The sequence below is a fragment of the Podarcis liolepis genome (genome assembly GCF_965112155.1).
Source record: "Podarcis liolepis genome assembly, chromosome: 9".
Classification (NCBI taxonomy): domain Eukaryota; kingdom Metazoa; phylum Chordata; class Lepidosauria; order Squamata; family Lacertidae; genus Podarcis; species Podarcis liolepis.
In genome coordinates this window covers 20,364,027-20,390,299 of record NC_139564.1, presented here as the reverse complement: position 1 = coordinate 20,390,299, position 26,273 = coordinate 20,364,027, and the positions used below count along the sequence as shown (strand labels likewise).

Here is a 26,273-nt window from a genome sequence, read left to right as displayed (position 1 = left end):
CTGAATTAGTAATCAGTTAGCTAACTGTTCATGAGGAAATCATGTTGCCTTTGATAGCTTCACCCCAGTGGATCAGGTAGTTACTGGTGCCTGGGTGGCTTGGAGGTAGATTAAGTAGTCTGAGATCAAGTGAGATTTAACCTGTATGCCCTCAATGGGTGCATTGCAGTCAGGTTTCTTAGCCACTTGGAGACAAATGTGTTTTGAAATGTTAGAACTCAGCAGGGCAGTTAGTGACTGCAGGATTCCTTTCTGTTCCTGGTTTTTGCTTTTAAGTTTGAAAATTTGAATTTTAAACTCTCTATAGCTTATGTTTTAAACACATCAAAGAGAGCGATGAGACATTTCCATTATTATTATTTTTTTATCCTTGAATGCAGGGGTGGCTAACCTTTTTTGGTCAGAGGGCCACATTAACCCTTCTCTAACTTTCCAGGGGCTGCATGCAAGCAGTGCATGTGGCCACGCCACACCCTTCTATCTGATCCAGGGGGGTTTAGTGCTTTCTTACCACTCACTGAATGGTCAATCTAATGAATGGGGAGAGAGCATTCTAGAGTGCTGGGCTGGGCAGAGAGCTTAAAAACCCAATGACCACCCTAGGACCGTGTCTTCCATATCATGATTTTTCTTCTTTCTGCCACACTCATGGTATATCATTCTAGTGTCTGGGGGAAAAGAAAAAGCTGCTTGAAGAATAACATCACCCCGACTTGCCCCCAGATTTGGGTTAGGCACCCATGCTTTACATAAAACAGCTGCCCTGCCCCTGCAAGCTTAGGTAAAGGTAAAGGGACCCCTGACCATTCGGTCCAGTCATGACCGACTCTGGGGTTGCGGCGCTCATCTCGCTCTATAGGCCAAGGGAGCCAGCGTTTGGCTGCAGACAGCTTCCGGGTCATGTGGCCAGCATGAGTAAGCCGCTTCTGGCGAACCAGAGCAGCTCACAGAAACGCCGTTTACCTTCCCGCCAGAGCGGTACCTATTTATCTACTTGCACTTTGACGTGCTTTCAAACTGCTAGGTTGGCAGGAGCAGGGACTGAGTAACGGGAGCTCACCCTGTCGGGGTGATTCGAACAGCTGACCTTTTGATCGGCAAGCCCTAGGCTCTGTGGTTTAACCCACAGTGCCACCCGCATTGCAGTAGCCTTAAAGCAGAGATCTGTGCCTGTTCCCAAGTACTGTATGTAGGCTTAGTAGCCCAGGTTTGTGCTGTAGTGAAAGAATGGACAAGTGGCAATCAACTGGTGCAGTTGATGCTACACAAGAGGCTTTGGGGATGGAGGTGGTGGCAAGCCAACTTGTGGCTCCTGGTACAGTGTCCAGGTCTATACAGTGGTACCTTGGTTCTCAAACGCCTTGGTTGGAACCCAAACACTGCAAACTCAAAAGTAAGTTGGAACCCAAACACTGCAAACTCAAAAGTAAGTATTCTGGTTTGCAAACTTTTTTCGGAAGCTGAACGTGTTCCGTTTTGAGTGTTACGCTTCCAATTTGAGTGCCACACTTCCGTTTTGAGTGTTACGCTGAGGTCTGTCTGTTTTTGCTCTTTATTTTGCATTTTTGTTTTTGCGGCTCTTTTTGTGTGTGTGACTGTGTGGAACTTAGTCCAGCTACCGAATGATTGATTGTGTGACTGCAGTCCATTGTTTATTGCTTTCGTTTTATGGATCAATGGTCTTGTTAGATAATTTATGTTAAATTGCTGTTTTAGGGGTTGTTTTTAAAAGTCTGGGACGGATTAATCCATTTTGCATTACTTTCTATTGGAAAGTGCGCTTTAGTATTGGAACGCTTTGGTTTTCGGAATGGACTTCTGGAACGGATTAAGTTTGAGAACCAAGGTACCACTGTACTTTAAAGCTGTCCTATTCCCCACTCCAATACCAAGGTGCTGATCCAGACGGGGCCCACACCTTCAATTTGCAGAGCAATGTGGGTAAGAAGAGGGAGAGAAGTGAGTGTGGGCTAGATTGAAATGCTATGTGGGCCTCATATGGGCTATTGGTTTCTCATTCCTCTTGGTGGGAGCAGCTCTACCCTGTAGTGCCAGTAATGAACTATTGCAGCAAGTGAACTGAATGCTTTTGCACCTAGTTTGAGCACAGCTGCAGGGCTTTATCCCTTTATCTCTTGATGATGCTAATTTAGGACAAAGCTAGATGTGCAATATCTCTTGAAAATCTAGAACAGGCATCCCCAAACTTGGCCCTCCAGATGTTTTGGGACTACAATTCCCATCATCCCTAGCTATCAGGACCAGTGGTCAGGGATGATGGGAATTGTAGTCCCAAAACATCTGGCGGGCCGAGTTTGGGGATGCCTGATCTAGAGTATTTAGTTGAATGCAGAACATGTCATGTTAACAAGTTGTGCTTTTAAAGATAGAATAGCTGTTTCAGCAAGCATTTTTCTTCTCCTATCTTATTGTAAAACATCCATTAAAACATTAATCACTTTTTTTGTAAAATAAAATAACTACCATTACATTAATAAGTTTTATTTTGAACTACAGAAGGACATTCAAGAAAGTGGATGGTTTTTATATTGTTGCTGGGAGTCTCCAAGTTTATTCTTTCTTTAATAAAGCTTGCTCCTTCCTGTGGGGTTTCAGTAATATAACACTAGTTCCACATTTTCTCATAAAGCAACAAGTTTATGTTTTGCTTTTTTTGAAATACCTAATTTTGCTTTGGATTATGCTTTCTGTCACCTCTTAAATAGTTTATTTTAAAATAGCATTTTAAAGATAAGATCATAGAATGCATTGCATCCCATTTCCGTGGCTTTTTATCAGATTTGATCTTACCATTGTAACACATAATACTGGTGGTGCTGATGTGATTAGCTCTTTACAAATAATATAGAAGACTCCTTTGATTTGTATAGATAGCCAACTAATAAAGTTTTTCAATATCTAGAAAATATGAAATAGCTTTATCCCATACAACACAGAGCATCTCATTCTATTTACAAAACGCCCAGAAAATACAGAAGGGAATGCTTACTTTTTAGGTGGCCTTTCCAGCCATTTGTAGAACTTGAGAGTAAACTTTATAGAGCTATCTTCTTCTTCTTCTTCTTCTTCTTCTTCTTCTTCTTCTTCTTCTTCTTCTTCTTCGGCGATCACTCATAGCCGAATAAGATTGTCTTCCATAAACACAGTTTTAATAATGAGTCCGTAAGTGACTGTGGAGGCCAATTCTGGATCCACATGTCCTTCCACAGTGGAGACATTGGTTTCCTGGTGGGAGTTGATCACGGTGTGGATTTGCCAAGCATGCCTTCCTCTTAGCACATTTCTCCCTTGCGTCCTGAGTTTGAGTGTCTTCAAAGCCCATAACACCTTTGGTAAAGGCTGTTCTCCAACTGGAGTGCTCTCAGGCCAGTGTTTCCAAGTTGTCAGTGTTTATACTACATTTTTTTAGATTTGCCTTGAGACAGTCTTTAAACCTCTTTTGTTGACCACCAGCATTACTCTTTCCATTTTTAAGTTTGGAATAGAATGGTTGCATTGGGAGACAATCATCAGGCATCCGCACAACATGACCAGTCCAATGAAGTTGATGTTGAAGAATCGTTGCTTCAACACTGGTGATCTTTGCTTCTTCCAGTACACTGATATTAGTTTGCCTGTCTTCCCAAGTTATGTGTAATTTTTTTCGGAGACACCGTTGATGGAATCTTTTGAGGAGTTGGAGATGGCGTTTATAAGTGGTCCATGTTTCATAATCTACCCCATCCTTGGAATAACTGTTGAAATTATCTGTGGTAATGAATACTACTGGAACAAATTATGGGTATTCATTTCAGCTACAGCATCTATGTGGAATGGACAGTTCAAAAGGTATGAGCCACATGTGGTACCCATACCTTTCTTTTTTTCTGTCTACCCCCCACTTCTTAAAAAAGTATAATGCAGGTACTATAAACCTTTTTGTACCTGTAGGCACATTTGGAATTTTTGAGAAAATGCCGTGGGTGCCCATCACAAAATGGCTGCCATGGGAGCATGGTGTCATACAAAATGGCTGCCACACCTGAAAGGGCATAAAAAGCGACAGGACCTCAAAATCATGTGTGCGTGCCCTCCCTATCAGTTGCCCCATCAATGCTGAAAAATGTGTATGGATCAGCCAGTGCTCCACTGGCTCACAGAGAGTTCTTTGCACCTCTTCTGTTCAGAATGCATGAAAGGATGGGACTCCAGTCCTGGTATCCAGAGACATGGGGTCATGTTTAATGGTATGTAGTGTAGGAAGGGCTGAGCAAACACGAACATAACAGAAACAGCAAATGCCTCTCGTGCATGTTGGACTTTCACAGCTGCCATAGGAAGAACTGGTGGGCATACTGGCACCTGTATGTGCCACACTGATAGACCTTGGTTAATGGTTCTTGTGAGAACCCTGAGGATATCTGACCCATCTGTTTGGGAAGATGTGTGTATTGGCAGACAGGTCAGAAAATTCAAGAGACATATAAACAATATTCAAAGGCACTTCTGAACTGTCAAGATTTCTAAATACACTGCATGAATTTGAGATTATGTCTATTGATTGGTTTATTTCGGTGTAACTATGAAAGGACTCTGGATTTTCAGAGATGATAGGAAGAATGAACTGGTAGAGAAGGACTTGATTCACACAACTGCAGATCAGCATTCCACTCACACAATGAGATTAATTCCTCTCCTCTCCCTGACCCATCAAACCTGCTCCACAGAGTCCCCTAACCCCTTTGAGCAGATTTTCAGAGTGCGTGGTGGTGGTGGTGGGGTTTGGTGGCTGCAGAAGAGAGGAGGGGAAAGTTGCACTGTGTGAGTCTGTTGTGTGAGTGCAATGGCAGCACTGGATGCAACGCACAGACCCAAGGGAAGCAGTTGTTTGTGCTCTGCAATTTCCATGATTGTGGGAGGAATTTTTTGTGTTATCATAAAAATTGCTGTCAGCAAGTATTTGCAGTTGTGTACTGTTTTATTGGTGGGGGTCACTTTTGTCAGTACTTCATGGGATTTCTAAAAGCCAGGGCATCAACCGTGTTTTGGTCAAATGAGAACTTTAGATAGATAGATAAAGTTTATTCGCATTAGCCAGTGGTCATAGCAACATCTCAAATGAGAAGTTTACAATGTGTATAGAAAATATGAACATTGCTTGTAGTCTTCAGTCTTTACAGAAGTTGTACTTGATAATGAAGATGATGCTTGCTTCTGTTCTATACTATATCACACCATATTGATTGATAATGACTTAGCATTAATAGATCTTTCCCAAAAGTATAATTGCTGCTAAAAGGGATTGTGTGTCATTCTATAAACCAACTATCTGGGAAGGTTTTTGCTTGTCTTTTGTTGTTGGGTTTCTTTAAAAAAACAACAACACACTATAGAATAATATACTAATAATCGTAATCATAATTCAACCAGTCAATTCATGCCACTATTACTCTGCTATGCATATTTGAGTGGGCATTATTAGATCAGCATGCTTTCCCTAAGAGACTTTTAAAAAAAGAAGTGATTCACAATATGCCCAATTCATAAATTATTCCCTTTTTATTCTATAAAATGAGTGGAGAGAGACAGGAACAAACAAAGATGGGGACACTCTGGATGTTGTATATATTTTCACAATATGTGGACAGCAGAAATTATCGTACTCACTCTTCCTAAATCTCCCAGTCTTTCATCAGTGCACTTGCTATGCACAGTGAATGATACTTGTCAAATCTGACAGCAGATGGCAATGGCAAATGCTTTTCCTTATATCATCCACAACTTGCAGAAGAAAAATTAGCCAGTGCTGATGGGGAGTGACAACAGGGATAACCATCACCACTATGATCTGCTGGTGAATTTCAGCAGGCACAACTGCGATCTAGATTAGATCGAATTTCATGTGAGTCACATGGCACTGTTTATATTCTTAATGTTTACTACTACATGTAGTGATGCAGATTATGTTCAATGCAGTCCTAGACAAGTATATTCAGAAGTAATTTCTATTGAGTTCAATGGGACTTACTCCCAGATAGGGATGTAAGGAGAAGGCAGTTGATTTTCCAGCCTGTATTTTTCACAACCAATGCTGTATCTCTTCTTCTGCAATTTGGTTTCCACCAAATACTATATTATTCATTTCACTGCCTGTTATAGTTATGTAACCATTTGTATATGTTACATAGCTTACATTCATTGCAGTGTAAAAGAAAGGTCAAAACAATGTAAAAAAAACCTCATTAACTACATATCACTTGCAGCCTTGAAAAACAATGATGTGACTAAATAGCGATATTTGCCTTTCTTTTCTGTTTTTGTTGGAATTCACTGACATTCCTACTCACAGGTAAATAGTATTGTAGCTTTGGTATGTCTTAAAATAGTCCAAGCTATTTTATGCATTCTCTTTTATACCCTAAATCTTAGGCAAAGGAAGACAGATTTGGAGAAATGTAAACACAGCTATTAAGTAGAAGCAGGAATCTCCTTACTCAGTGTTGTTCTACAGATTTCTGTGCCTCCTACACTGTGCTAGCAGAGCACATGCATATACAAATACTTAGAATGCCAAATGGTCTTTTTGTTATATTTAACTTTTGATCTGGTTTGTCATAAAATCCTTTTGGTCATGAAAGCTGGCATGTCCTCCATTGCATTATGCATCAGACGTATTTCCTTATATACTAAAATATGATCATTAACTAATGGATATTCACCATCTGACATAGTTTCCATAATAACTGTCTGTGGCATTTTTGCCTCTGACATCTTTCCCCCTAAAATTCAAATCATGCCCCATCATCGTGTCAGGAAAGATAATGTAGTGAAAGACTTGATGAAATTTTAATTGTCAGTGCATCGACCTTAATTGAATTTTTAAATGTTTGGGATCATTTGTGTAAGTAATGATGTTCTCAGTTGTTGGTCTAGGATGCTTTTTCACATTCATCTGACTCTAGAAGCCTTAGGGTGCCACATTAAATCTAAAGCAGAACAATGAAGACAATACGGGATTGGCTTCCCCTTCTCCTTTATGTTTTATGACTGAACTATAATATACCATTCCAGATTAATTCTCTGATCCTGAAACTCAGTTTTGCATCTAAAAGAGCCACAGGGTTTCATGTAGCAGCTGTCATGAATAGTGGCATTGTACTGGGAGCACAACCGAAAGCCCATTCAGATATTCCAGTGTTAAACAGAGGCAATTCCCAATATTGGTGATCTGCACTGTGCATCATATCTCTGGGGTGAGTGGACTAAAAAGAAAGTGTGTTAAAATCCACCCCAGATAAGTTTTCTGGCAATATAGGATTTCATTCCTATCAATACTAAACTACTTAAGCACAAAAAGGGACCAAGCTTTCACTGCAAATGGCCAAGGTTATTATTGTGCCATGGGCTGTCCCTGTGAGTAGGACTGGCTCTAGACACGTCAAGGAAGCACTTCAGAAAAATGTGCTGTAACCTTTATAATGGGAAACCATGTCGGCAAAAACACAACTCCACAACGCCATTTGGTGTCACAGTGTTATATCACATATAAAACACATATAAAACGCTTTTTCTTTACCAATCTAACTGAATCAATGGAATGTTGGTGACTCAACCTCAGATACAAGGAAATGATGAAAACCTAGAAATTGAAGATACTGAAGAAGTAAAGTTCTCCCTCCCCTTCCTTGATGCTCCAGTGGTGCTAATGACCACTTACCTTCTCTCCTTGATGTGCAGCGGTTGTGGCATGACATGGCACCTCCATCGCTGCCCAGCCGCGACATACCAGTTTGTACGCAGTGCATCCCTCTTGGCCGCCATGGAGGCTCACGGGTCCCTGCCAGACACCGATTCAAATTGGGCCAATCCACGGCAGACATAGGGGTGTTTGCCTTGGCAAGCAGACCTGGAAAAGGCAGGCTTCACTCAGGTCCACCTACCAACTATATATCCCAGCCATCCCTGTGCTCCTCACCCAGTCAGCTGGGAGCGTCACCCACCTGTTCCCTCCCTACGTTATACTTGCTTGCTGCTTAGCCAATTCCTTTTCAGCTAGGAAGGCCTTGCTGTGGTCTGTTGATGGTTGCTGTATTTGGGAATTTTCCCTGTGCTACAGGTTTCACCTTCCCCATAGCACTAGTCACAAATTTGGCAGTTTAGGCCTTGGGCGGAATCCTGTAGTCTTTCATCCGATTGGGGTGTGTGGTGAAGTGGTGACTCACCCACCGCCTGTTCTCTGTGGGGCACCCCATTAGAGGGGTCTGGAGGGAAGTCTCTGTCCAAGATGCCAGTTGTGTAGGGCTAGTGGGCCATAGGAGCTTCCCTCGGTGTTTGGGGCCATCTGCGTAAATGTGTGTTTTGCAATGGATCCATCCCTGAATTGACCCTGTCATGCCTCAGTTCTCCAGCAGGGGGCTGAAATCAATAAAGTTTTTGGCCATTTCAAATCCCAGACGGTTGTTTTGTCCTTTCATTTACCTCCTTTTATACTCAGGCATGCTGGGCAGGGAACTCTGCAGCTGGGCACACAAGCTGATGGAGGAAAAGTAGAGTGGGGAAAATATTAGGGGGGGGGGTTCCCCTGGCAAAACTCTCTTGATGTTTCTTTCTTATGGCTTCTGAAACCTTTTGTTCTGCCTTGTTGGTCATTAAAGTCCTGCACACATATTAAAAAGGCACATCAAGAGATTGAGCCTGAGAAACTTTATGGCTTTTGCCCATAACAGTTAACTGCCAAGATCCTCTTTATTTATTAAGGTTGCTTCCTAAGATATGAGAATCAAGCAAGGTTCTTCTTCCCTTTCCAGTAGGATACCTTCATAACTGCCATGAAATATGATTTTGCTCTTTGCAGGTGATTGACGCCAGAGTCCCATGAGACTTGGTTGTATGGCTTGATCAGAGGCCAGTCTATTAGGCCCTGTCACTCCCTCCCTTGCAGCTCTGCACTTGCAGTTAACACTGTTGGTTCCATAGAACTGGCTTTCTCCTAAGTAATTAAACATATTTAATATGATGCCTTTCACAAGAAATTCCTTATGTAGTTCTACGTGGCTGTTTTCTTTCTGCATCACAATTATATCTTCAATTTGTATCCTAAAACCATGCCAATCTGTGAATATAAAGTTTGGTTCCAAGTTGATGAAAGCCATGCTTGCAACAAATATTTCACAAGAAAATCAGTAGGGAAAGGTATTTCTTCTTCAGTATATCCAAAAACAGTACACCTTTTGTTTGAGAGTTCTTGCAGTCAATTTTTGAAGCAGAAATTTAAGTATTTGCTTCGCTAATTAAATACTTAATAAGTACAGTTTAGCACGGGTGTCCTGCTTGCAGAAGTAAGTGTAGACACTGATTTGTATCTGACTGTCATGTTCACATAGGACTCACTGATGGAGATGGATGCGTACTTCCATTAAGGGATGCTACTTGTACACAGCTAGAACACTACTGATTTGTACATGGCATTATACAAAACTCTAGTGTAACGACACTTGGAACGCTATATATAGTTCTGTTTCTCTCACCTCGAAAATCATTTTGTAGAATTGGAAAAGTTTCAGACAATAGCAACTAAAATCAAGGGGATGGAGCAACTCGCCTGTGAAGAAAGGTCACAACATAGATCAGTCAGTAGAGCCTGATCCTCTTAACCTCAGAATTGTGGGTTTGAACCCCACGTTGGAGGTCGTGCATTGCAGGGGGTTGGTCTAGATGACCCTCACAGTCCCTCCTAACTCTACGCTTCTATGATTCTAACATCTGGGGATTTTTAGTTTAGAGAAAATGTGAGTAAAAGGTGATGTGACATAAATGTATAAAACTATGCATGGTTTAGAGAAAGTGGGTATAGAAAGGTTTTATTCTGACTCTCATAATACTAGCATTCAGGGACATCCAGTGGAGATAAAGGACAGACAAAATAAAGCCCCGGATTTTTCGCTCTATAAGACGCACCAGACCACAAGACGCACCTAGTTTTTGGAGGAGGAAAACAAGAAAAAAAAATATTCTGAATCTCAGAAGCCAGAACAGCAAGAGGGATCGCTACGCAGTGAAAGCAGCAATCCCTTTTGCTGTTCTGGCTTCTGGGATAGCTGCGCAGCCTGCATTCGCTCCATAAGACGCACACACATTTCCCCTTACCTTTTAGGAGGGAAAAAGTGAGTCTTATAGAGCAAAAAATATGGTACTTCTTCACAGTTAAACTGTGGAATTTTATCTCATAAGATAGCGATGGCTGTTAATTTGAATGACTTTAAAGGAGGGTTGGACAAATTCATGGAGAATAAGGCTGCCAATGGCTACTAGCCAGGATGACTCGTATTCTAACTCCACTGTTGGAAACAGTATGCCTACCAATTGCTGGGAGTAGCAGTCGGGTACAGTATGCTGCATTCAAGTCCTTCTTGTTATCTTGCCATGAGCATTTGATTGGCCACAGTGAGAACAGAATGCTGAACTAAATGGGCCTTTGGCAGGTTCTTCTTATGTTCTTACATTTATGTATCAAACCCTGCGGTTAAATTAATGAAATGTTTGGTTTAGGATTCTTTCAGCTATTCCATGAGCAGCTAAGTCTTAAGATACCGTGAAATATATTAACATAATGTACAAATAATAAGTTGTTGGGAAAAAGGTTCTGGATAATCTTTTATAGGTCCACAGTCAAACTTTTTCATGTGTGAAGCAATATGACTTAAATAATCTAAGTTCCAGAGGGATGCCTTATTCTACATGCATATTCAGGACGTGAATAAGAATTGTAATGCTACATTTCCTATGGGATAGCAGCTGGAAACACAAACAGATCCTATTCCCCGTGAAATGTGACTGAGTAATATTTAGGATAATTATCATTGCAGATCTTGCATATGGAAATACAAGCAAATTTGAAGATCAGCATTTTTATGAGCTCTTTTACTTCATAAAATCAGGTGGTGTACTTTACTTCATTTTTGTGTTAGATGCATTTATTTATTTATAAAAATATTTATATACCGCTTTGTAAGGGGAAAAAATCAAAGTGGTTGACAGCAATAAAGCATAAAACTGGACAATAAAACCCTATAAAAAAAGGTAAAGATGGACATCAGTTAACCATTGTGGAAAGATGTATTCTTAATTGCCTGGAAAGACCTGGTGGAATAGAAAAGTTTTCATCAGGCATTTAAAAGCTGACACAGAAGGTGCCTACTGAATGCAGGCATATGCATTATGCTACACTGTATGCTACTTTTTTTCTTATAGAACCAAAACAAAAAAAAAATTCTACCAAGTTAATTATATTTCTGGGAGAACCCAGTTGTACCCATTCTTTTCCATCCTTACAAAATTGCAGGGGAGAGAGTGTACATCTGGGAGTATGGGGATATCTGAGAGCTGTTTCCGAAGGACCACCTTGACCCACAAGGACGATCTTCTGCAAGAACCCTGCCTCTACAAGCATCCCTCATTCATAAGCATCCCTTCCCTGCCTTCAGAAGTAAGATAGGTTGTGGCCAGGAACAGGGCCTTTTCATACATCTAAGAGGCTCATCAGACACCACAGCTTATTTCTTCTTTTAATTTGCCTGGGACTTTTGAGATGCTTAACTCTTCATACATGAAAATCCCTACCACTGAACTCAAAGAGCTAGGTTGCAGTGTTGGCATAGAAGAGAAGTTTGTCTCCATTGATGGGTACTGAGATCATGTGACAATCTTCTTGTTTGGCGATCACTCTTAGCCGAGTAAGATGGTCTTCCATGTGACAATAGCCTTGTGTCAAGATTACGGTTTGGTGATATGCTTTCAATTTATCATATGGCAGTTGCCGTTATTATGTGATAAAGATGGCTGTGTAAATCAGCTACACATTACTTTACAGAGCTGTCTCTGGAACAGCATATCCCAAGAAGCCGAAAACAACCGCTTCCTAGTAATATATCACAGTGTGGCTTTATTGATATGACCTCAGCTATATATTACTTTCTGAAAGAAACATTTTGAATTGAAGAGCCTTATTGTGATGTCAGAATACATTACACATTTTTTTATTAATATTGCTTTTCCGTATGTGGTTCATGTGTCATCTTCATTAAATAATGCTTAAAACTTTATGTGCGTTCTCCTAGCTACAGAAAATTATGATGCACTGCCATAAAGGGAGTGTGATGTATGATTTAAGTGGTAAAGCCCTTCAAACCAAGCTATGCAGAGGATATACAGTATATAGAGGATGTAATTTGATTCCCTAAGGATTAGCAAAGCTTTGGCATGTTGTTCTTTTGTGTTTATCACGTTAGGACACTTTGAGCCGTTCTAATGAATCCTGAGGTTCAATGATACATTTACACTAGTGTAGACCCCCTGTTTTAACTGAGACTTGAGTGAAGAGGTGAGGCGAGTCATTTTAGCTCTTAAATGGCAAAATTCTTATTCTCCTCAATGGACACTTTGCTGTACAGCAATTCAAGAGAGCCAGTGTGGTGTAGTGGTTAAGAGCGATAGACTCGTAATCTGGTGAATCGGGTTCGCGTCTCCGCTCCTCCACATGCAGCTGCTGGGTGACCTTGGGCCAGTCACACTTCTTTGAAGTCTCTCAGCCCCACTCACCTCACAGAGTGTTTGTTGTGGGGGAGGAAGGGAAAGGAGAACGTTAGCCGCTTTGAGACTCCTTTGGGTAGTGATAAAGCGGGATATCAAATCATACTTTTCTTCTTCTTCACTGTTGAACAGGCAGCCCCCCCCCCCCCGGCCATTTGCATGCATTCAATATGTGCATGACTGTTTATACATGCACTGTGTCAAACCCAGAAATGGCCCAGAAATGCCATAAAGACATTACGGAAACATCACTAAAAGGGCAAAATGGGGGCCAGGCAGGGTGGAGTGGTGGGTTTGCAGGCCTTTTCAATGGGTTTCAATTATACATGATTTCACCAATGTGTGAAGTGACTGTCTGGAGGGCACCATGTTGGCTGTCCCTGGATTTGGTGGCCATATCAGATATTTCTTACTGTTTAATGCAAGGAGGTGTACATAGTGTCACCCAAGCAGTCTTCCTACCAGACAGTTACCAGATTGAGAGCTGCTTAGCTTAAGCAAGGCAGTTGCATAAGTTTTCTTACGACCATGTTCTTGAAAATCACGTAAAGAGGAGAAACTCTACATAGGTAAAGCATATGCTTTGCATGGAGAAAGACTAGGACTTCAAAACTTGCAATGAGAAGGATGCCATTAAGCAGGACTGGGAAAGACCTCTGGCTAAGACCTTGGAGAACTGCTGCCAGTCAGGGAAGACAGTACTGGGTAAGATGGGTCAGTGGGGGATGTACTCTTGATCATGAAATATTTCTAAATATATAAGGGTAGCAGTTCCATTGGAAATGGCAGCAAGTTGCCTAGTCTATTCTCCAGTGACTACAGAACTGAGTCACCTAGTTCCGTGACTAATTAATGCTATATTTGCATCAATTTGCTATGCAAATTTAGCTGCACCAGGGATTGGGAGCCTGTCGAAGTGGTTACAGTATGGGGAATTTGAGGACCTCCAGATGTTGCTGGACTCCAGTTCTAATTAACCCTGCCAGCATGGCCAGTGTCGTAGTCGCCTCAACTATATTAAGGGAAGCACTTCTAATTTTGGCTCAGCTGTTAGTTTCTTTTCCATACTGCCATATTCATTTTGTTATTAAAACTGCCTGTACTAGCTTTCGGTTGTAATTTGATTTTACAAAATAGGTAAATGTCCTTATAATTTAATCATATATGCTCTTTAAGCCTCCTGCCCTGCATAAACTTGGGCTTACCTTTTTCTACTAAATGAGCTGAATTGGGAGCTTGGGAACAATTAAACTGGCTTTCTTCAACTGATTTCAACAGGATGATCACTGTGTGAGCCATCTGTGATTAAACCCCATTGTGTAACATTCAGAAATCTTCCCACTTAGGCTCTTAAAGAAAAGTAATTCCATTTTAGTGCTTCATATTGTAGGCTTATGTCATTCTCAAAAGACATTGTCTTTGATCAAAGCAACAGCTCTGTTTTAAGGTCAGGCATGCTTCAGGCATCTCCATCTTTCCCAGCTGCTGAAAATTTGTTGTTGGGATAGTGGAACAAATTGAAAGGGAGTAATATTTCAATTCTTACACCAAAATACCATGGGTGGAACTCAGTTGCATTATATCCAATGGTAGCTTTGGCATATCTTTGTGACATATGAATTGCACTTGTTTTTATCCCCATTCCATGGATGGTAATGTTGTTGTTGTTGTTGTTGTTGTTGTTGTTGTTGTTGTTGTTGTTGTTGTTGTTGTTGTTGTTGTTGTTGTTGTATTTGTACCCTGCTCATCTGACTGGGTTTCCCCAGCCATTCTGGGTGGCCTCCAACATTTATAAAAACATAATAGAACATTAAACATTAAAAAACAAATGATTACTACATTGTGTTTTCATTTGTGTAAAGAAATAGTATCTCTTCAGTTATTTTTTTATTTGATTCCATTTATGAGTTATTTCCAATAAAGTGATATTCGATTGAGAGTATGTACATTAGACAGAACATTTTCTTTCTTTCTTTCTTTCTTTCTTTCTTTCTTTCTTTCTTTCTTTCTTTCTTTCTTTCTTTCTTTCTTCCTACCTACCTACCTACCTACCTAAGTTTTATATAGGGTACATGGCAAATGATAATGATATTGCTTATTTTATTGGTCTTTCCCAAATTGTTGGCTTCCAAAGAAAGGTTTGGCAAGAAGGAAGGTTTACCAATCTGATAGCTATACATTTGTAACTATGCCAACAATGTTGTCTTTTGTTACTGGTTGCCATGGGTAAGAAAAAGCAACACATAAACACTGAACAAAAATAAGACTCTCTACGAGAGGGTCTTCTGAGTCAAAGGTTGGGACCAGTGCTTTAAACAGGCACAAGTGTATTTTTCATTTTAACAAGTTGCTCTTCATTAATACTAAAGCAATATTTTTTCTTCCTTATCTTCTGTTATATTAGCTATCAGAATGTTAAAGAGAGTGACATTGTTTGAGAGTAAGCTAACAAGTAAGTATTATATCAAATTTGCTCTGTCCTTGTGGCAAAGGTGAGAGATATGAGAAGAAACATCTGTCAAGCTGCCAAGAGGGGCAAGCTGGAGTCTCCTAATAAAAGTGAGAGATGCAAAGAGCTCTAGTGTGTTTCAAAGCTAGACAGCTACCATTTGTATCATAAATCTTTATCATGACACTACCTACCCTTAATGCAAAATTACATTCTATACTGTTTTCTGAAGCATTTCAAAAATTGTAAGAACTGGGAATAGGCTGTAGGCTCCCTGTTTCCAAACAACCACTTCAAAAGAGCTATACTGATTTTTAAAGGCCCATTATGAATTTGCATTATTATTATTGTTATTATTATTATTACAATTTGTTACCCACCTTTCACCCTAAAGCCAGGCAACTAAAACACAAAATTAAAAACAGTTTAAAACAAAATTATAGAAGTAAGGTGGTTCTTGAAAATATACATTTTATACACTTGCAGCATGCATGTGTATCTTACAATAGAGCAAGGGTTTGTGTGTGTAATGTTGGATATTGTTCAGGTACTTCCTTTTCCAAAACATCACCACCAGCCGTCTTATTCATCTGTTGATCATTCCCTAGTCTTCTGTATCAAACATTTATACCAGGTTAATTGAAATAATATTTATGTATTCCAAATTACTGTGAACACTTCTTTGATTAGCAGAGCATTCCCCCCCCCCCCCACTTTGCAGCTATGCATATTTTTTGAGAAAGTTACCAACTATTCCATGTTAGGCTTAATAATTAACCCTAACCCTAACCCAATAATAGAAATGTGTGAACATGCAGTATTAAATACCCCGTCATTTCATTAATGACCGTAACTCCTTACAGACCAACTCAATTTTTTTCAAGAGTAATGAGCAATTGTTGAAACTATAAAACAGTATGGACAGGTTTCTTACATATATTGAGGGGATGCCCCCAAATTCAAACTGTTTATAATGTAATACAAACAATATGTTGGAAGAGTGATTACAGATTTTCGAGCCTACTTCAGAAACCACAACTCAGCAATTGTTGTAGGTAGGTAGATCTCATTAATGCGAATGACCATAGACATTTTCCTGCTTCTGAGAAACCATTCAGAGGTTATAAACAAAACAACTGGATAGATAGGCTCTGATTTGAAGAATAGAGCCTACTCTGGTACATAGATTTTCAATTTTTTTTGGGGGGGGGCTCTGTAATATACCCCGTGGTGCAGTTGCCATATTATTGATAATTCTCTTTTCTATGGTGTTCTCAGAATTGTCCACTGTATTTTGACTTCCTTTAAAAATGTATTAGTTTCTTCTGGTGCTGAAAATGGAAGTCAGTATTTCCAACTACAACTATAGCTGACTTAAACTTATTTCAAACTACAACTTGCCCCTGTTTTAACAGTGACTTGTATCATCAACAACTTACCTGTGCTGCACTTGATATCATTCTGGTGAAAACTTAGCATTCATATGAGTGATTACTCTGGTCTTTGGTGATTACTCTCGTCTTTGGTGCAGAAATGTGCTATGCATCTGCATTCACGCTATGTTCAGTGGATTTGCATAATCCACACAGGTTTTTTGATTATTTGCTGCCTCAAGCACCCACCTAACCAACAGAGTTGTGTTCACAGTATTGACTGGAGCAGGGACATAGAATGAGAACATCACTCAGACCCAGTAACTGAATATTTGCGCTCATGATAAATTGGGAACTGAGGAATAACACATTCATTATCTGTTGCCATATGTCCTCTTTTTCCAGGACACATCCAGTCTCCATAGAGATCCAAAGTTAAAAGTGGAAGTCGGCAAATGTGTCCTCTTTTTTAGCTCTTCAAAATATGTAACTCCAATCAGTGGGTTGCACAGGAAGTTCAAGCGGTGTGTTGTGTCCTAGTTTTGGCTTAGCTGGAGGCAAGAAATATGGTTTCTATATGATTTCCCAGTCACTGACAAATCTTATTATTTTACTTACATTTGGCTATAATAATTCTAGATTAAATTCCACTGAATGGTTCTGTAGTGGCATGACAAATTATACAAAATATGCCACCCTCATTAGACATTGGCTTGAGTCCTATAACGTGTAATGGACATGTTAGAAATAGCTAATCAGGAATCTAACATTTTAACGGCAAAGGCACTTAATGGACCATAATGCCTGATATTCTTCACTATATTATGGCTTTTCAACTCTATTCTACTGAAACAAGATAACTAGTTGGGGACACATGTCATCATTTTCATCCAACTGCCTCCATGCTCCTTGATTACTTTCTTTGACAAGATTCGTAGCAGACAATCCTTATCTCGGTGTGCCCCTGCCCGCCCATTTCTTAATTATGTGCTGTCAAAGACAAATGGGTGCTTAAAGGATCTCTTAGTATTTACATACTCTTTTGTCACCTTTCTTAACTTTGCTGTCCGGGTGGAAGACTTCTAATAATTACAATAATAGTACATCAGAGAAGTTATGTCAGCCTTGTGCATACTATTAATGCATTAATGTGTCAAAACAGCAGTGAATGACACAGCTCCAGGCAGTCTTAAAAGCTACTAATGGTAGTCCCACTCCAAGGCATTGATTTGTAAGCAACCCTAAAGCTATAAAACTTTCCTACTGATATATGGTTTCACAAGCTTTGTACTTACCATTCAACTCATTTTTAGTATACGGCCAACAGCTGTTTGAAGAAGAGAACCATATAGAAAGACAACGTGTGCCATATTTCTGTGTTAGAAAATTACTAATGAATAGTAATAAAGTACGGTAATCAGATAATGGAAACAACTCATTTGCCAAAGGTCCACATTCTGTTGTTAGCTACCCCAGGACAAAGTAAGGTTTGAGGTGGAATTAATCATGCAATTGGTTTCTGTTGTTCTTTTGGTTCAGATCAGTTTCTAGGTTAATCAAAAAGAGTTTAACCATTTAGAAAAACAGCAAGACCATATATTTTGTCTTGGAACTATGGCAATGTAGCAATTCTACACTGAAACCATTTTTGGGATATGGCTTGCATTTCAGAGACAGCTTCAAAGACAGATCCAGAATGGTTTTTTAGAGCATATGCCTGCTGTGTAACTCAAAGCTCAGTGTCAATCTGAGGTGCACATTTAATAAATCCCTTCTCGGAGTTGGCTTTATTTCCTTCACCTGCAGATACAATAGAATTACTGTTCAAATGCTATGCTTCATTTTCACTTTTTTGGGGGGAGGAGGGGAATGCGTACTCAAAATGTGTGCACAAAACTTAATTGTTAAAACCAATTTAAACATGCTAATTATTTTCCCACTATTCTCTTGATGATAAATATGCTGATTGGAAAGATTACATCTTTGTAATTTTTTTAAGTGTCATTACCTGAATATATGCTCTGGAATCTGAAACTTGCAATAAAATGACAAGCTTAGAGCAAAGGTAAATGATGGAATTAATGTAGATGATGAGACTTCTTTTTTGTATTTCAGAAATTGCTGACAGCTTGTAGATTCTTATCAGCACAGTTCATTCAACCTTTAAATTGCTTCTCATATTGTACATAGCTCATATACTGTATGATCAGGAAAAATTATACTAGAGTTGTATCATAATGTTTTGGAGACAATATTATTTTATCCACTTCTGAATGCATTCATTGAGCCTATTGAAATGCATGTAATATAATAACATTATCCTATGATTCTCCTGGGGTTTGCCATAGACCATGGAAAGACTGTATAAGCACACAGGAAACTATTTAGGTGTGAGAAGCAACTGAGGATTATGAATTACATTTTGAGTTCTCACTAAGCTTATTGCTATATTGTATGCTACTGCAGAGGTATAAAGAAATCATCTCATCTTCTGTGAAAATTAATTCTACTCAGCGTGAAATAGGAGAAAATCTCTTAACCCCAGTTATTTTTTCGATTTATGCAGCCCCAGATGCAGTGGACCAGCTTTTGCACTAGCTTATAAAGCTGTTCATCGGAAAAGTCCTGTTATTATTACCATTCTCATTTCCTACTGTTTATATAGCACCTCTCTGTTTATCGACAGTGACAATTTCCCAGATACACATGAAACATAGGACAAGAAAAGAAATTAAGAGCAATTTCCATTCATGTGCATGTGTGCTTGAACATAGTGTGTGCAAGTGTGCATTGCTAATCAGTTATACTTCCGGAATCCTAACTGGTATCCTAGAAAGCCTTATTGAATCACAACTGCGCCCAGAGAAGAACCAGCATCGTTTTGACTGTTTTTATGCAGTGATCTGAATATGCTGACTTTTTCAAGCATCCTGCTGCAGCCTCATTCCAGGATGTGAGAATTCAAAATATTTTAAGCATTTAATTTTTTGGGTTTTTACTTTACTCAGTTAACAATCAGTATATTTAAATAAAATGAAAAACACCCAGTTGAATGGGGTTCCTCAACAGAAGTATCTTAGTCAACTTGCCTTGTAGCTCCTATATTGACGGATATCTGCTCTTGGTCTCAGCTGTAACCAAAAACCTAATGTTTCTCTCCCCACTCCTTTCTATTTGGAATACTTGATTGCCTGCAATTTTAATCTACAGGTGCTTTCAGGTCATTTGAATTGTAAATGAGAAATTTCATCCACTGCCTTTGTGTCCCCATTCTTGGAAATAATATGCATTGAAATCGGAGCTATTAGGAGGATTAGGCGTACTTAGCCAAATTACTACATGAGGAACTCTAGTTTTTAGTATTTACAGATGAGAAAATTATTTACTAGATGTTTATTTTATGCAAATACTTTTGTCAAGCTGCCTAATGAGCTACAGCACAAAAATTAACCTAATTACATAATGTGGTATCCGCTGGAAATATAGTGGGTGTTTTTTTCAATATGCTGCAAGATCCTCTTCAATGGCTCGCTATTATGGCTTCTCACAACAGTGGGTAAGTGGAATCTATAAAGCTGGAGGAAGTATGAGGAAAATTAAAGCAGAAAATGCATTAATCAACAAATCACCACTATGTTTCCATTAATCCCTTGCAGGTCTGGTATTTTCATTTTTGGGCTGAAAATATTGTTACAAAAAACAACAACACTGGGTGATACACAATGTCCTGCAAGTGAACATTATTCTCCCTATAGCCTCCTGCACCAAACATTGGGCAGACAAACATTGCTAGGTTGCACCAGTGTATGTTGGTTTATAGAGACAATTCATTTAACAATATTTGGGAGTTCAGTCTATGCATTTAACATAAATTTTAAGATTTCCGGGAAATATATTGTAACATAAATTTAAGTGTACAGTGGTACCTCAGGTTAAGTACTTAATTCATTCCGGAGGTCCCTTCTTAACCTGAAACTGTTCTTAACCTGAAGCACCACTTTAGCTAATGGGGCCTCCTGCTGCTGCTGCGCCACCGGAGCACGATTTCTGTTCTTATCCTGAAGCAAAGTTCTTAACCTGAAGCACTATTTCTGGGTTAGCAGAGTCTGTAACCTGAAGCGTATGTAACCTGAAGCGTATCTAATCCGAGGTACCACTGTATATATTGAATCAACATACTCTTTTTGGCATATCAGAGAATGAAAGAGATTTATACCCATACGGTCTGAGGCACAGGAGCTCCACAGCCACCGGGGAGCTGCTTCTCTGTGTTTCTGTACGTTGTGAAGAAATAATTCCAGGGAACTTTGTATCATTGTGTGCTGAACTAAGTAAGAGAGTTGGGACCACAGACAGGGAGACAAACTTAATGACTCAGGGAGGGCACAGATGAAGGGAACAGCCACCATGAAGTGAGTCACACAAGCAGTGCAGAGAAAGAGCAGGAGGGGCAGAGAAAATTAGGAGTTGAATGCAGCTGCTTGACTCTTAATGATAGCTAACACCACTTGAAGCACACTCAAGTGAGTAAGGGCCAATTCAGACACACGTTCAAGAGGACAGCTCCCCTTTTCCCGTATTGCAGGAGGAGTTCTGGGACCTCCCAGTGACCTGGCTGTGGGTGGAGGGATGCTGCCCACGTCACTAGGATGGCCAGCTGCGTCACACTCCCTGACCGACCAATCCGGTTAGCCGGGGGGCGTGGCCACTTGCCATTTAAACCACAGTGTAGATAAGCGGCAGCCTCGATTCGTCCCTGTACCTTCTGCCTGTCATATGCACATGGTAGCATATAGCCTGGGGCATGCAAATGTACAATCAAATCCCATGATCAATCCTCTTCAAGAAGAGGGTGGAAGGATTTCGGAAATCCAGGGAATTGCCTATATGACTGTACACTGATACACGCCTGGTGCCATAAGTTTTTATTTATTCATTCATTTTAAAAATTGCTACTCGACTCTTTAATCACATTATCAGGTAAGTTTCTAATAAAATATTAACACACACAATAAATAAGCTAATACACACATTTTTATTTTTATCTTATGCATAGCAAGGCTGTGTGTTTGAGTCTGCCGCCTAAGCTCATATAGATCTAAGAAGTCCCAGTGTGATGAGAAGCGCATACAGCAGAAATTCAACAAGTCAATACTTTCTTTAATATACACAGATAACTAATACAAAAAAATAATTGGAGAAAGAGAGAAATAAACTACTGGGTCAAATTCACCTGTTGTACAATTCCAGAGAGAGGGGGAGAGAAACAGAAGCCTGTGGAAATTCATACATGCAATGGAAGTCTGGATTTCCCCCTTGTGACTAAAAGTACTACTGACCGAAAAATTAATATGTATGTGCTGCATTTCCCCCTTCCATTTTAAATAAAGCTCAATGAAAAAAGAATTTAAAACAATTTTAAATTCAAATGCCAAGCCATGTTACCTTTTTGCATCCACTAGAATTGCATAGCCTAAGGCTATAATCTCAGAGAGGTTACGTCTTGCATCCTTCTGAATTTTCATGAACTGTTTTTTGATTGGGTACTATTTAATAGGAATGAGGGATATTTTATTGACGAAAGGATCTTACTTTAGCTGCACAATTGTATGTATGTGCTACCATTAGGATCTTAGTAGGATTATATTTAACTAATAACTTTTATTTTAGGAAGGATGGATAAGAGAGAGAGATAAAATGCTTGTATATAAGAGAATTGTAATACAAACTTCAGTGGTCAGTTGTCTAGCAAGATGGTGTGTTGTGTGAATACATTAAATTGGTGGTCCTGGCTTTTAAATATATTGCATTTCAATCTCAGATTCCATATGTCTGCATTTCCCCCCACGCCTGTCTTCAGGCCTCCAGACATTAAATGAATAAATGATACAGCAAGAGACTCAAAACTTTGGGTTGTGGTGGCTGGCCTAGCTCACAGTATTGACGCTTGGTGAGCAATTTATTGTTTCAGCAGGGTTTCCATTTGCTTTATGTGTTTTCTGTGCAGGTAGAGGCAGGTTTTCAGTAGGGTCTCTGCTTCTGGGCTTTTAAAATATATTAGATGAAATTAACTGGAATTCCGTTGTACGTTTCATATATGGAAGGAACTGGCTGGCCAAGGCTAGATGTACTGTTATTAGGTTCCTGGTTTGTATTATTCAAAATCCATGGCTACGCTTGTTTTGGGCAGTGCTCCTGAGAGCTGGCACTGGGCCTAGGGGAAGATATGTGATCGGAGGTCCCTTCCTAAATCTTCCTACAAATCAAATTTTAGTACTTTGCTTCAACAAGTTCATAAGTGACTTAGGTTTAACTTAGGGTAAGAGAAGCTAAACATAAATGAAAAGCATTTATCAGAACGGGATAGTTAATGTGATTATAAAAAACAACACCATTCATTCGTATGCTCCAATCAGAGGTCATAAATGTTGCTCTTCAGCTGATAGAAATGCAGCTTGGATTTGCCTTTCTTGTTTTGCTGCCTGCCTCACGGAATTAGTCCATGCCTGAGCTAATCTCTTCTTTTTGGACATGTAGCTACTGACCTCCGCCTCTGATCTATGTTGATCAGTACTTCCGAGAGCTTTTTGCTGGCGATTATTGATTTGTCTGATGTGTAGTCAAGTGGCTTGCTGCCTAGGTCAATATCTGTGCAGACTGATCAACAGTATTTTTACCCTTGGGTTGGTCTTATAGTCAGATCTAGCTCCCCACCATGGCCTTTTGCTCAAATAACAAGGATTGTAGCTGTTAAGCAAAGTGTTTCCAAATCTACCTTTCAGCTTACATGACGCGTAAAGACAAACTTTCTGTGCTCTGCAGCAACATTGATCTTTTCACCTGCTGAGGAATTCATGTGTGTCTTCTACAAAACCTCTGCATGGCAAATCTTTTAGAGTGTGCATTCAGTTCACATAGGCCTGTTGGAATTGTGTGAGGAGCGTAGCATAAAACACACCCTAGAATCCTCTGCACTGGTGGTCTAGCTGTCTTTTGGGGACACATGTTTGCTATTACTAATTAGTTCAGTGCGGAAGGCCTGATAATCTCCCAAGGAACCCTGCAATTCCTTGGCACATAGTTCAAAAACTACTGTCATAGAATAATGGGTCCATTTGTTTCACATAGCCCATTGTTCCACAATACTTTATTCCAGACTCTGTTATTTTTTAGGTTTGAAATGCTAGATTCAGGATCTGATGGCCCAACACATTGTGAAAAACAGGGCTGCATCTCAGTAGAATTTGTGGCATTATAGGAAGGAAATTAAATCCTACATTTCCAGTAAATTCTAATGGGTTTGATTGATGACTGTGACGGAGCTCTACGGTGAAACTCGGAAAATTAGAATATCGTGGAAAAGTTCATTTATTTCAGTAATTCAACTTAAAAGGTGAAACTAATATATGAGATAGACTCATGACATGCAAAGCGAGATATGTCAAGCCTTTATTTGTTATAATCGTGATGATCATGGCGTACAGCTGTGAAAACCCCAAATTAACAATCTCAGAAAATTAGAATATTAAATGAAATCAGCAAAACAAGGACTGCAAATAGAGCAATATTGGACCTCGGAGAAGTAGAAGCATGCATATGTACTCAGTACTTGGTTTGGGCCCCTTTTGCATCAATTACTGCCTCAATGCGGCATGGCATGGATGCTATCAACCTGTGGCACTGCTGAGGTGTTATGGAAGACCAGGAAGCTTCAATAGCAGCCTTCAGCTCTTCTGCATTGCTTGGTCTCATGTCTCTCATCTGTCTCTTGGCAATGCCCCATAGATTCTCTATGGGGTTCAGGTCAGGTGAGTTTTCTGGCCAGTCAAGTACAGTAATTCCATGGGCATTGAACCAGGTTTTGGTACTTTTGGCAGTGTGGGCAGGTGCCAAAGTCCTGCTGGAAAATGAAGTCAGCATCCCCATAAAGCTCATCTGCAGAAGGAAGCATGAAGCGCTCCAAAATCTCCTGGTAGACAGCTGTGTTGACCCTGGACTTAATGAAGCACAGTGGACCAACACCAGCTGATGACATGGCTCTCCCCAAATCTCTTTTCTGATGAGAGCAGCTTTTGCATCTCATTTGGAAGCCAAGGACCCAGAGTCTGGAGGAAGAATGGGGAGGCACACAATGCCAGATGCTTGAAGTCCAGTGTTAAGTTTCCACAGTCTGTGTTGATTTGGGGAGCCATGTCATCAGCTGCCTAGAGCAGGCATAGGCAAACTCTGGCCCTCCAGATGTTTGGGACTACAATTCCCATCAACCCTAGCTAACAAGACCAGTGGTCAGGGATGATGGGAATTGTAGTCCCAAACATCTGGAGGGCCGGAGTTTGCCTATGCCTGGCCTAGAGATAATTCCTTCTCCTTCCTGTACCACTTTGCACACTGTTCCTGAGGGTTCCCCAACCCTCATGAGCAGATTTGTGGAGAGCACAGGGAGCAGCAGGGGGAAGAAGGAAAGGCTGTAAATAGCCTCCTCATCCTTCTGCCCATGGAGTGTCCAGCAAGTGACGTTCCACCAAAGACATATCCGGAGTCAATCATTGTTTTTGAATAAAAATTTAGGCACAGCATTCCTGCTTTGCGCAATGCAGATTTTGATGAAATCAAAGACAGGATTTAAAATCACTTTTGATACAGAACCGCTCCTTTGATCTTTTAAGGAAGAGCAGCATTTCTCTGCTGCCAGTAGTTTGTGAAATCAAGCAGGAAAGCTGTAGTAAACTGGTGTAATGTGTGTTGTTGTAAGATTTATGTTTACTTTTTCTCAACATTTTATGTTTGCGTGTACCTGTTTTGACAAACTGAAAAGCAATAAGTAAAGAAGGGGCAGGAGAGGAAGGACAGTAGAGTGGGAAATCAAGTCAGGGGTTAACTGTTTAATACATTTCAGTCAGATAGTACCAGGAAGGTGTTTGATCTCTCTCCCTCTCCCTCTCCCTCTCCCTCTCTTTCTCTTTCTCCCTCCCTCCCTCCTCCCCCCCCTCACTCTCTTCTACCTGATAGTTTCCCATGACACTCAAACCTGACATTATGATTTATCTCATCAGTGGGTGGATTGGGGTTGGGATTTTGAAGTTCATTTTGCACTTATTCTCAGTGTGCCTCAGTGAGTATTGAAAAATGTGTACTTATATTTAAATAAAAGACTTGCTCTGCCATCACACCTCAGAGATACTTGGGTGCACAATTTCTCTAAAAGATTGTCTCCTTGTAGGATACATATAAAGTGTGAAGTGGCCCTTGGCCTCAACCATTCACTGAGATCATATTATTTCGCTGCTACTTCATTGAGAAGAGGAAAGTTGAGTAGCAAAGGAATCCTCATATTATTCCCAGAGGTGAAGTGCAGAGGTGGCTAAGGAAACCTTCATAAACTTCATTTCCTAGCAGCTATATTTTCCTCAAAACCATTTCTCAAATCAGTTTCTGTTACCCCCTAATTGATGTGCAAGATAAAACCATAATATAATATAATATGTTTCTGTTTTCATAGCTGAGTCCACTTCTGAAAGATACAGTCCTGAAGAGAACATTCAATGCAACATTGAATAATCCGGTTGTGATTCAAGTGGGCAATTCCATTTACAGACCTATGACAGAGAAAGATATTTTCTGTGTGTCGAATGAACTAGTCTCAAAAAAGTGAGTATGGTAACTTCACCCTTTCTGTCTTTGTATTTACTATTTACTAAGAAAAGCAGGCTGGTAAACAGGGAATTTACAGGCGTATTTTGCTAAGATTTTCTGCGCTTTGAATTAAAGCAAACAGTTTTCACCTGAAGAGTTTATGTCTGAAGATTTAAAAACTACTAATAAATTAGATGGCAACTGTATAGCTCATCTCCTTAAACTAAAGA

General features: G+C 39.9%; 1 protein-coding gene and 1 long non-coding RNA gene across 2 annotated transcripts in view; one reads left to right on the top strand and one right to left on the bottom strand.

Annotated features, from left to right (window-relative positions):
* The window catches only part of STPG2 (sperm tail PG-rich repeat containing 2), a 211,510-nt gene that overhangs the window by 183,564 nt on the left and 1,673 nt on the right, over nt 1-26,273 (top strand). Inside the window, exon 13 of the mRNA XM_083458810.1 lies at nt 25,910-26,058. Coding sequence (XP_083314936.1) covers nt 25,910-26,058 — 149 coding nt within the window. The remainder of the gene's footprint in view (nt 1-25,909; nt 26,059-26,273) is intronic.
* Nucleotides 24,049-24,703, bottom strand: LOC310686058. The gene is made up of 2 exons (XR_014515689.1): nt 24,444-24,703; nt 24,049-24,082 (listed from the first exon to the last, which is right to left on the bottom strand). It is a non-coding gene; the product is annotated as an uncharacterized lncRNA (long non-coding RNA).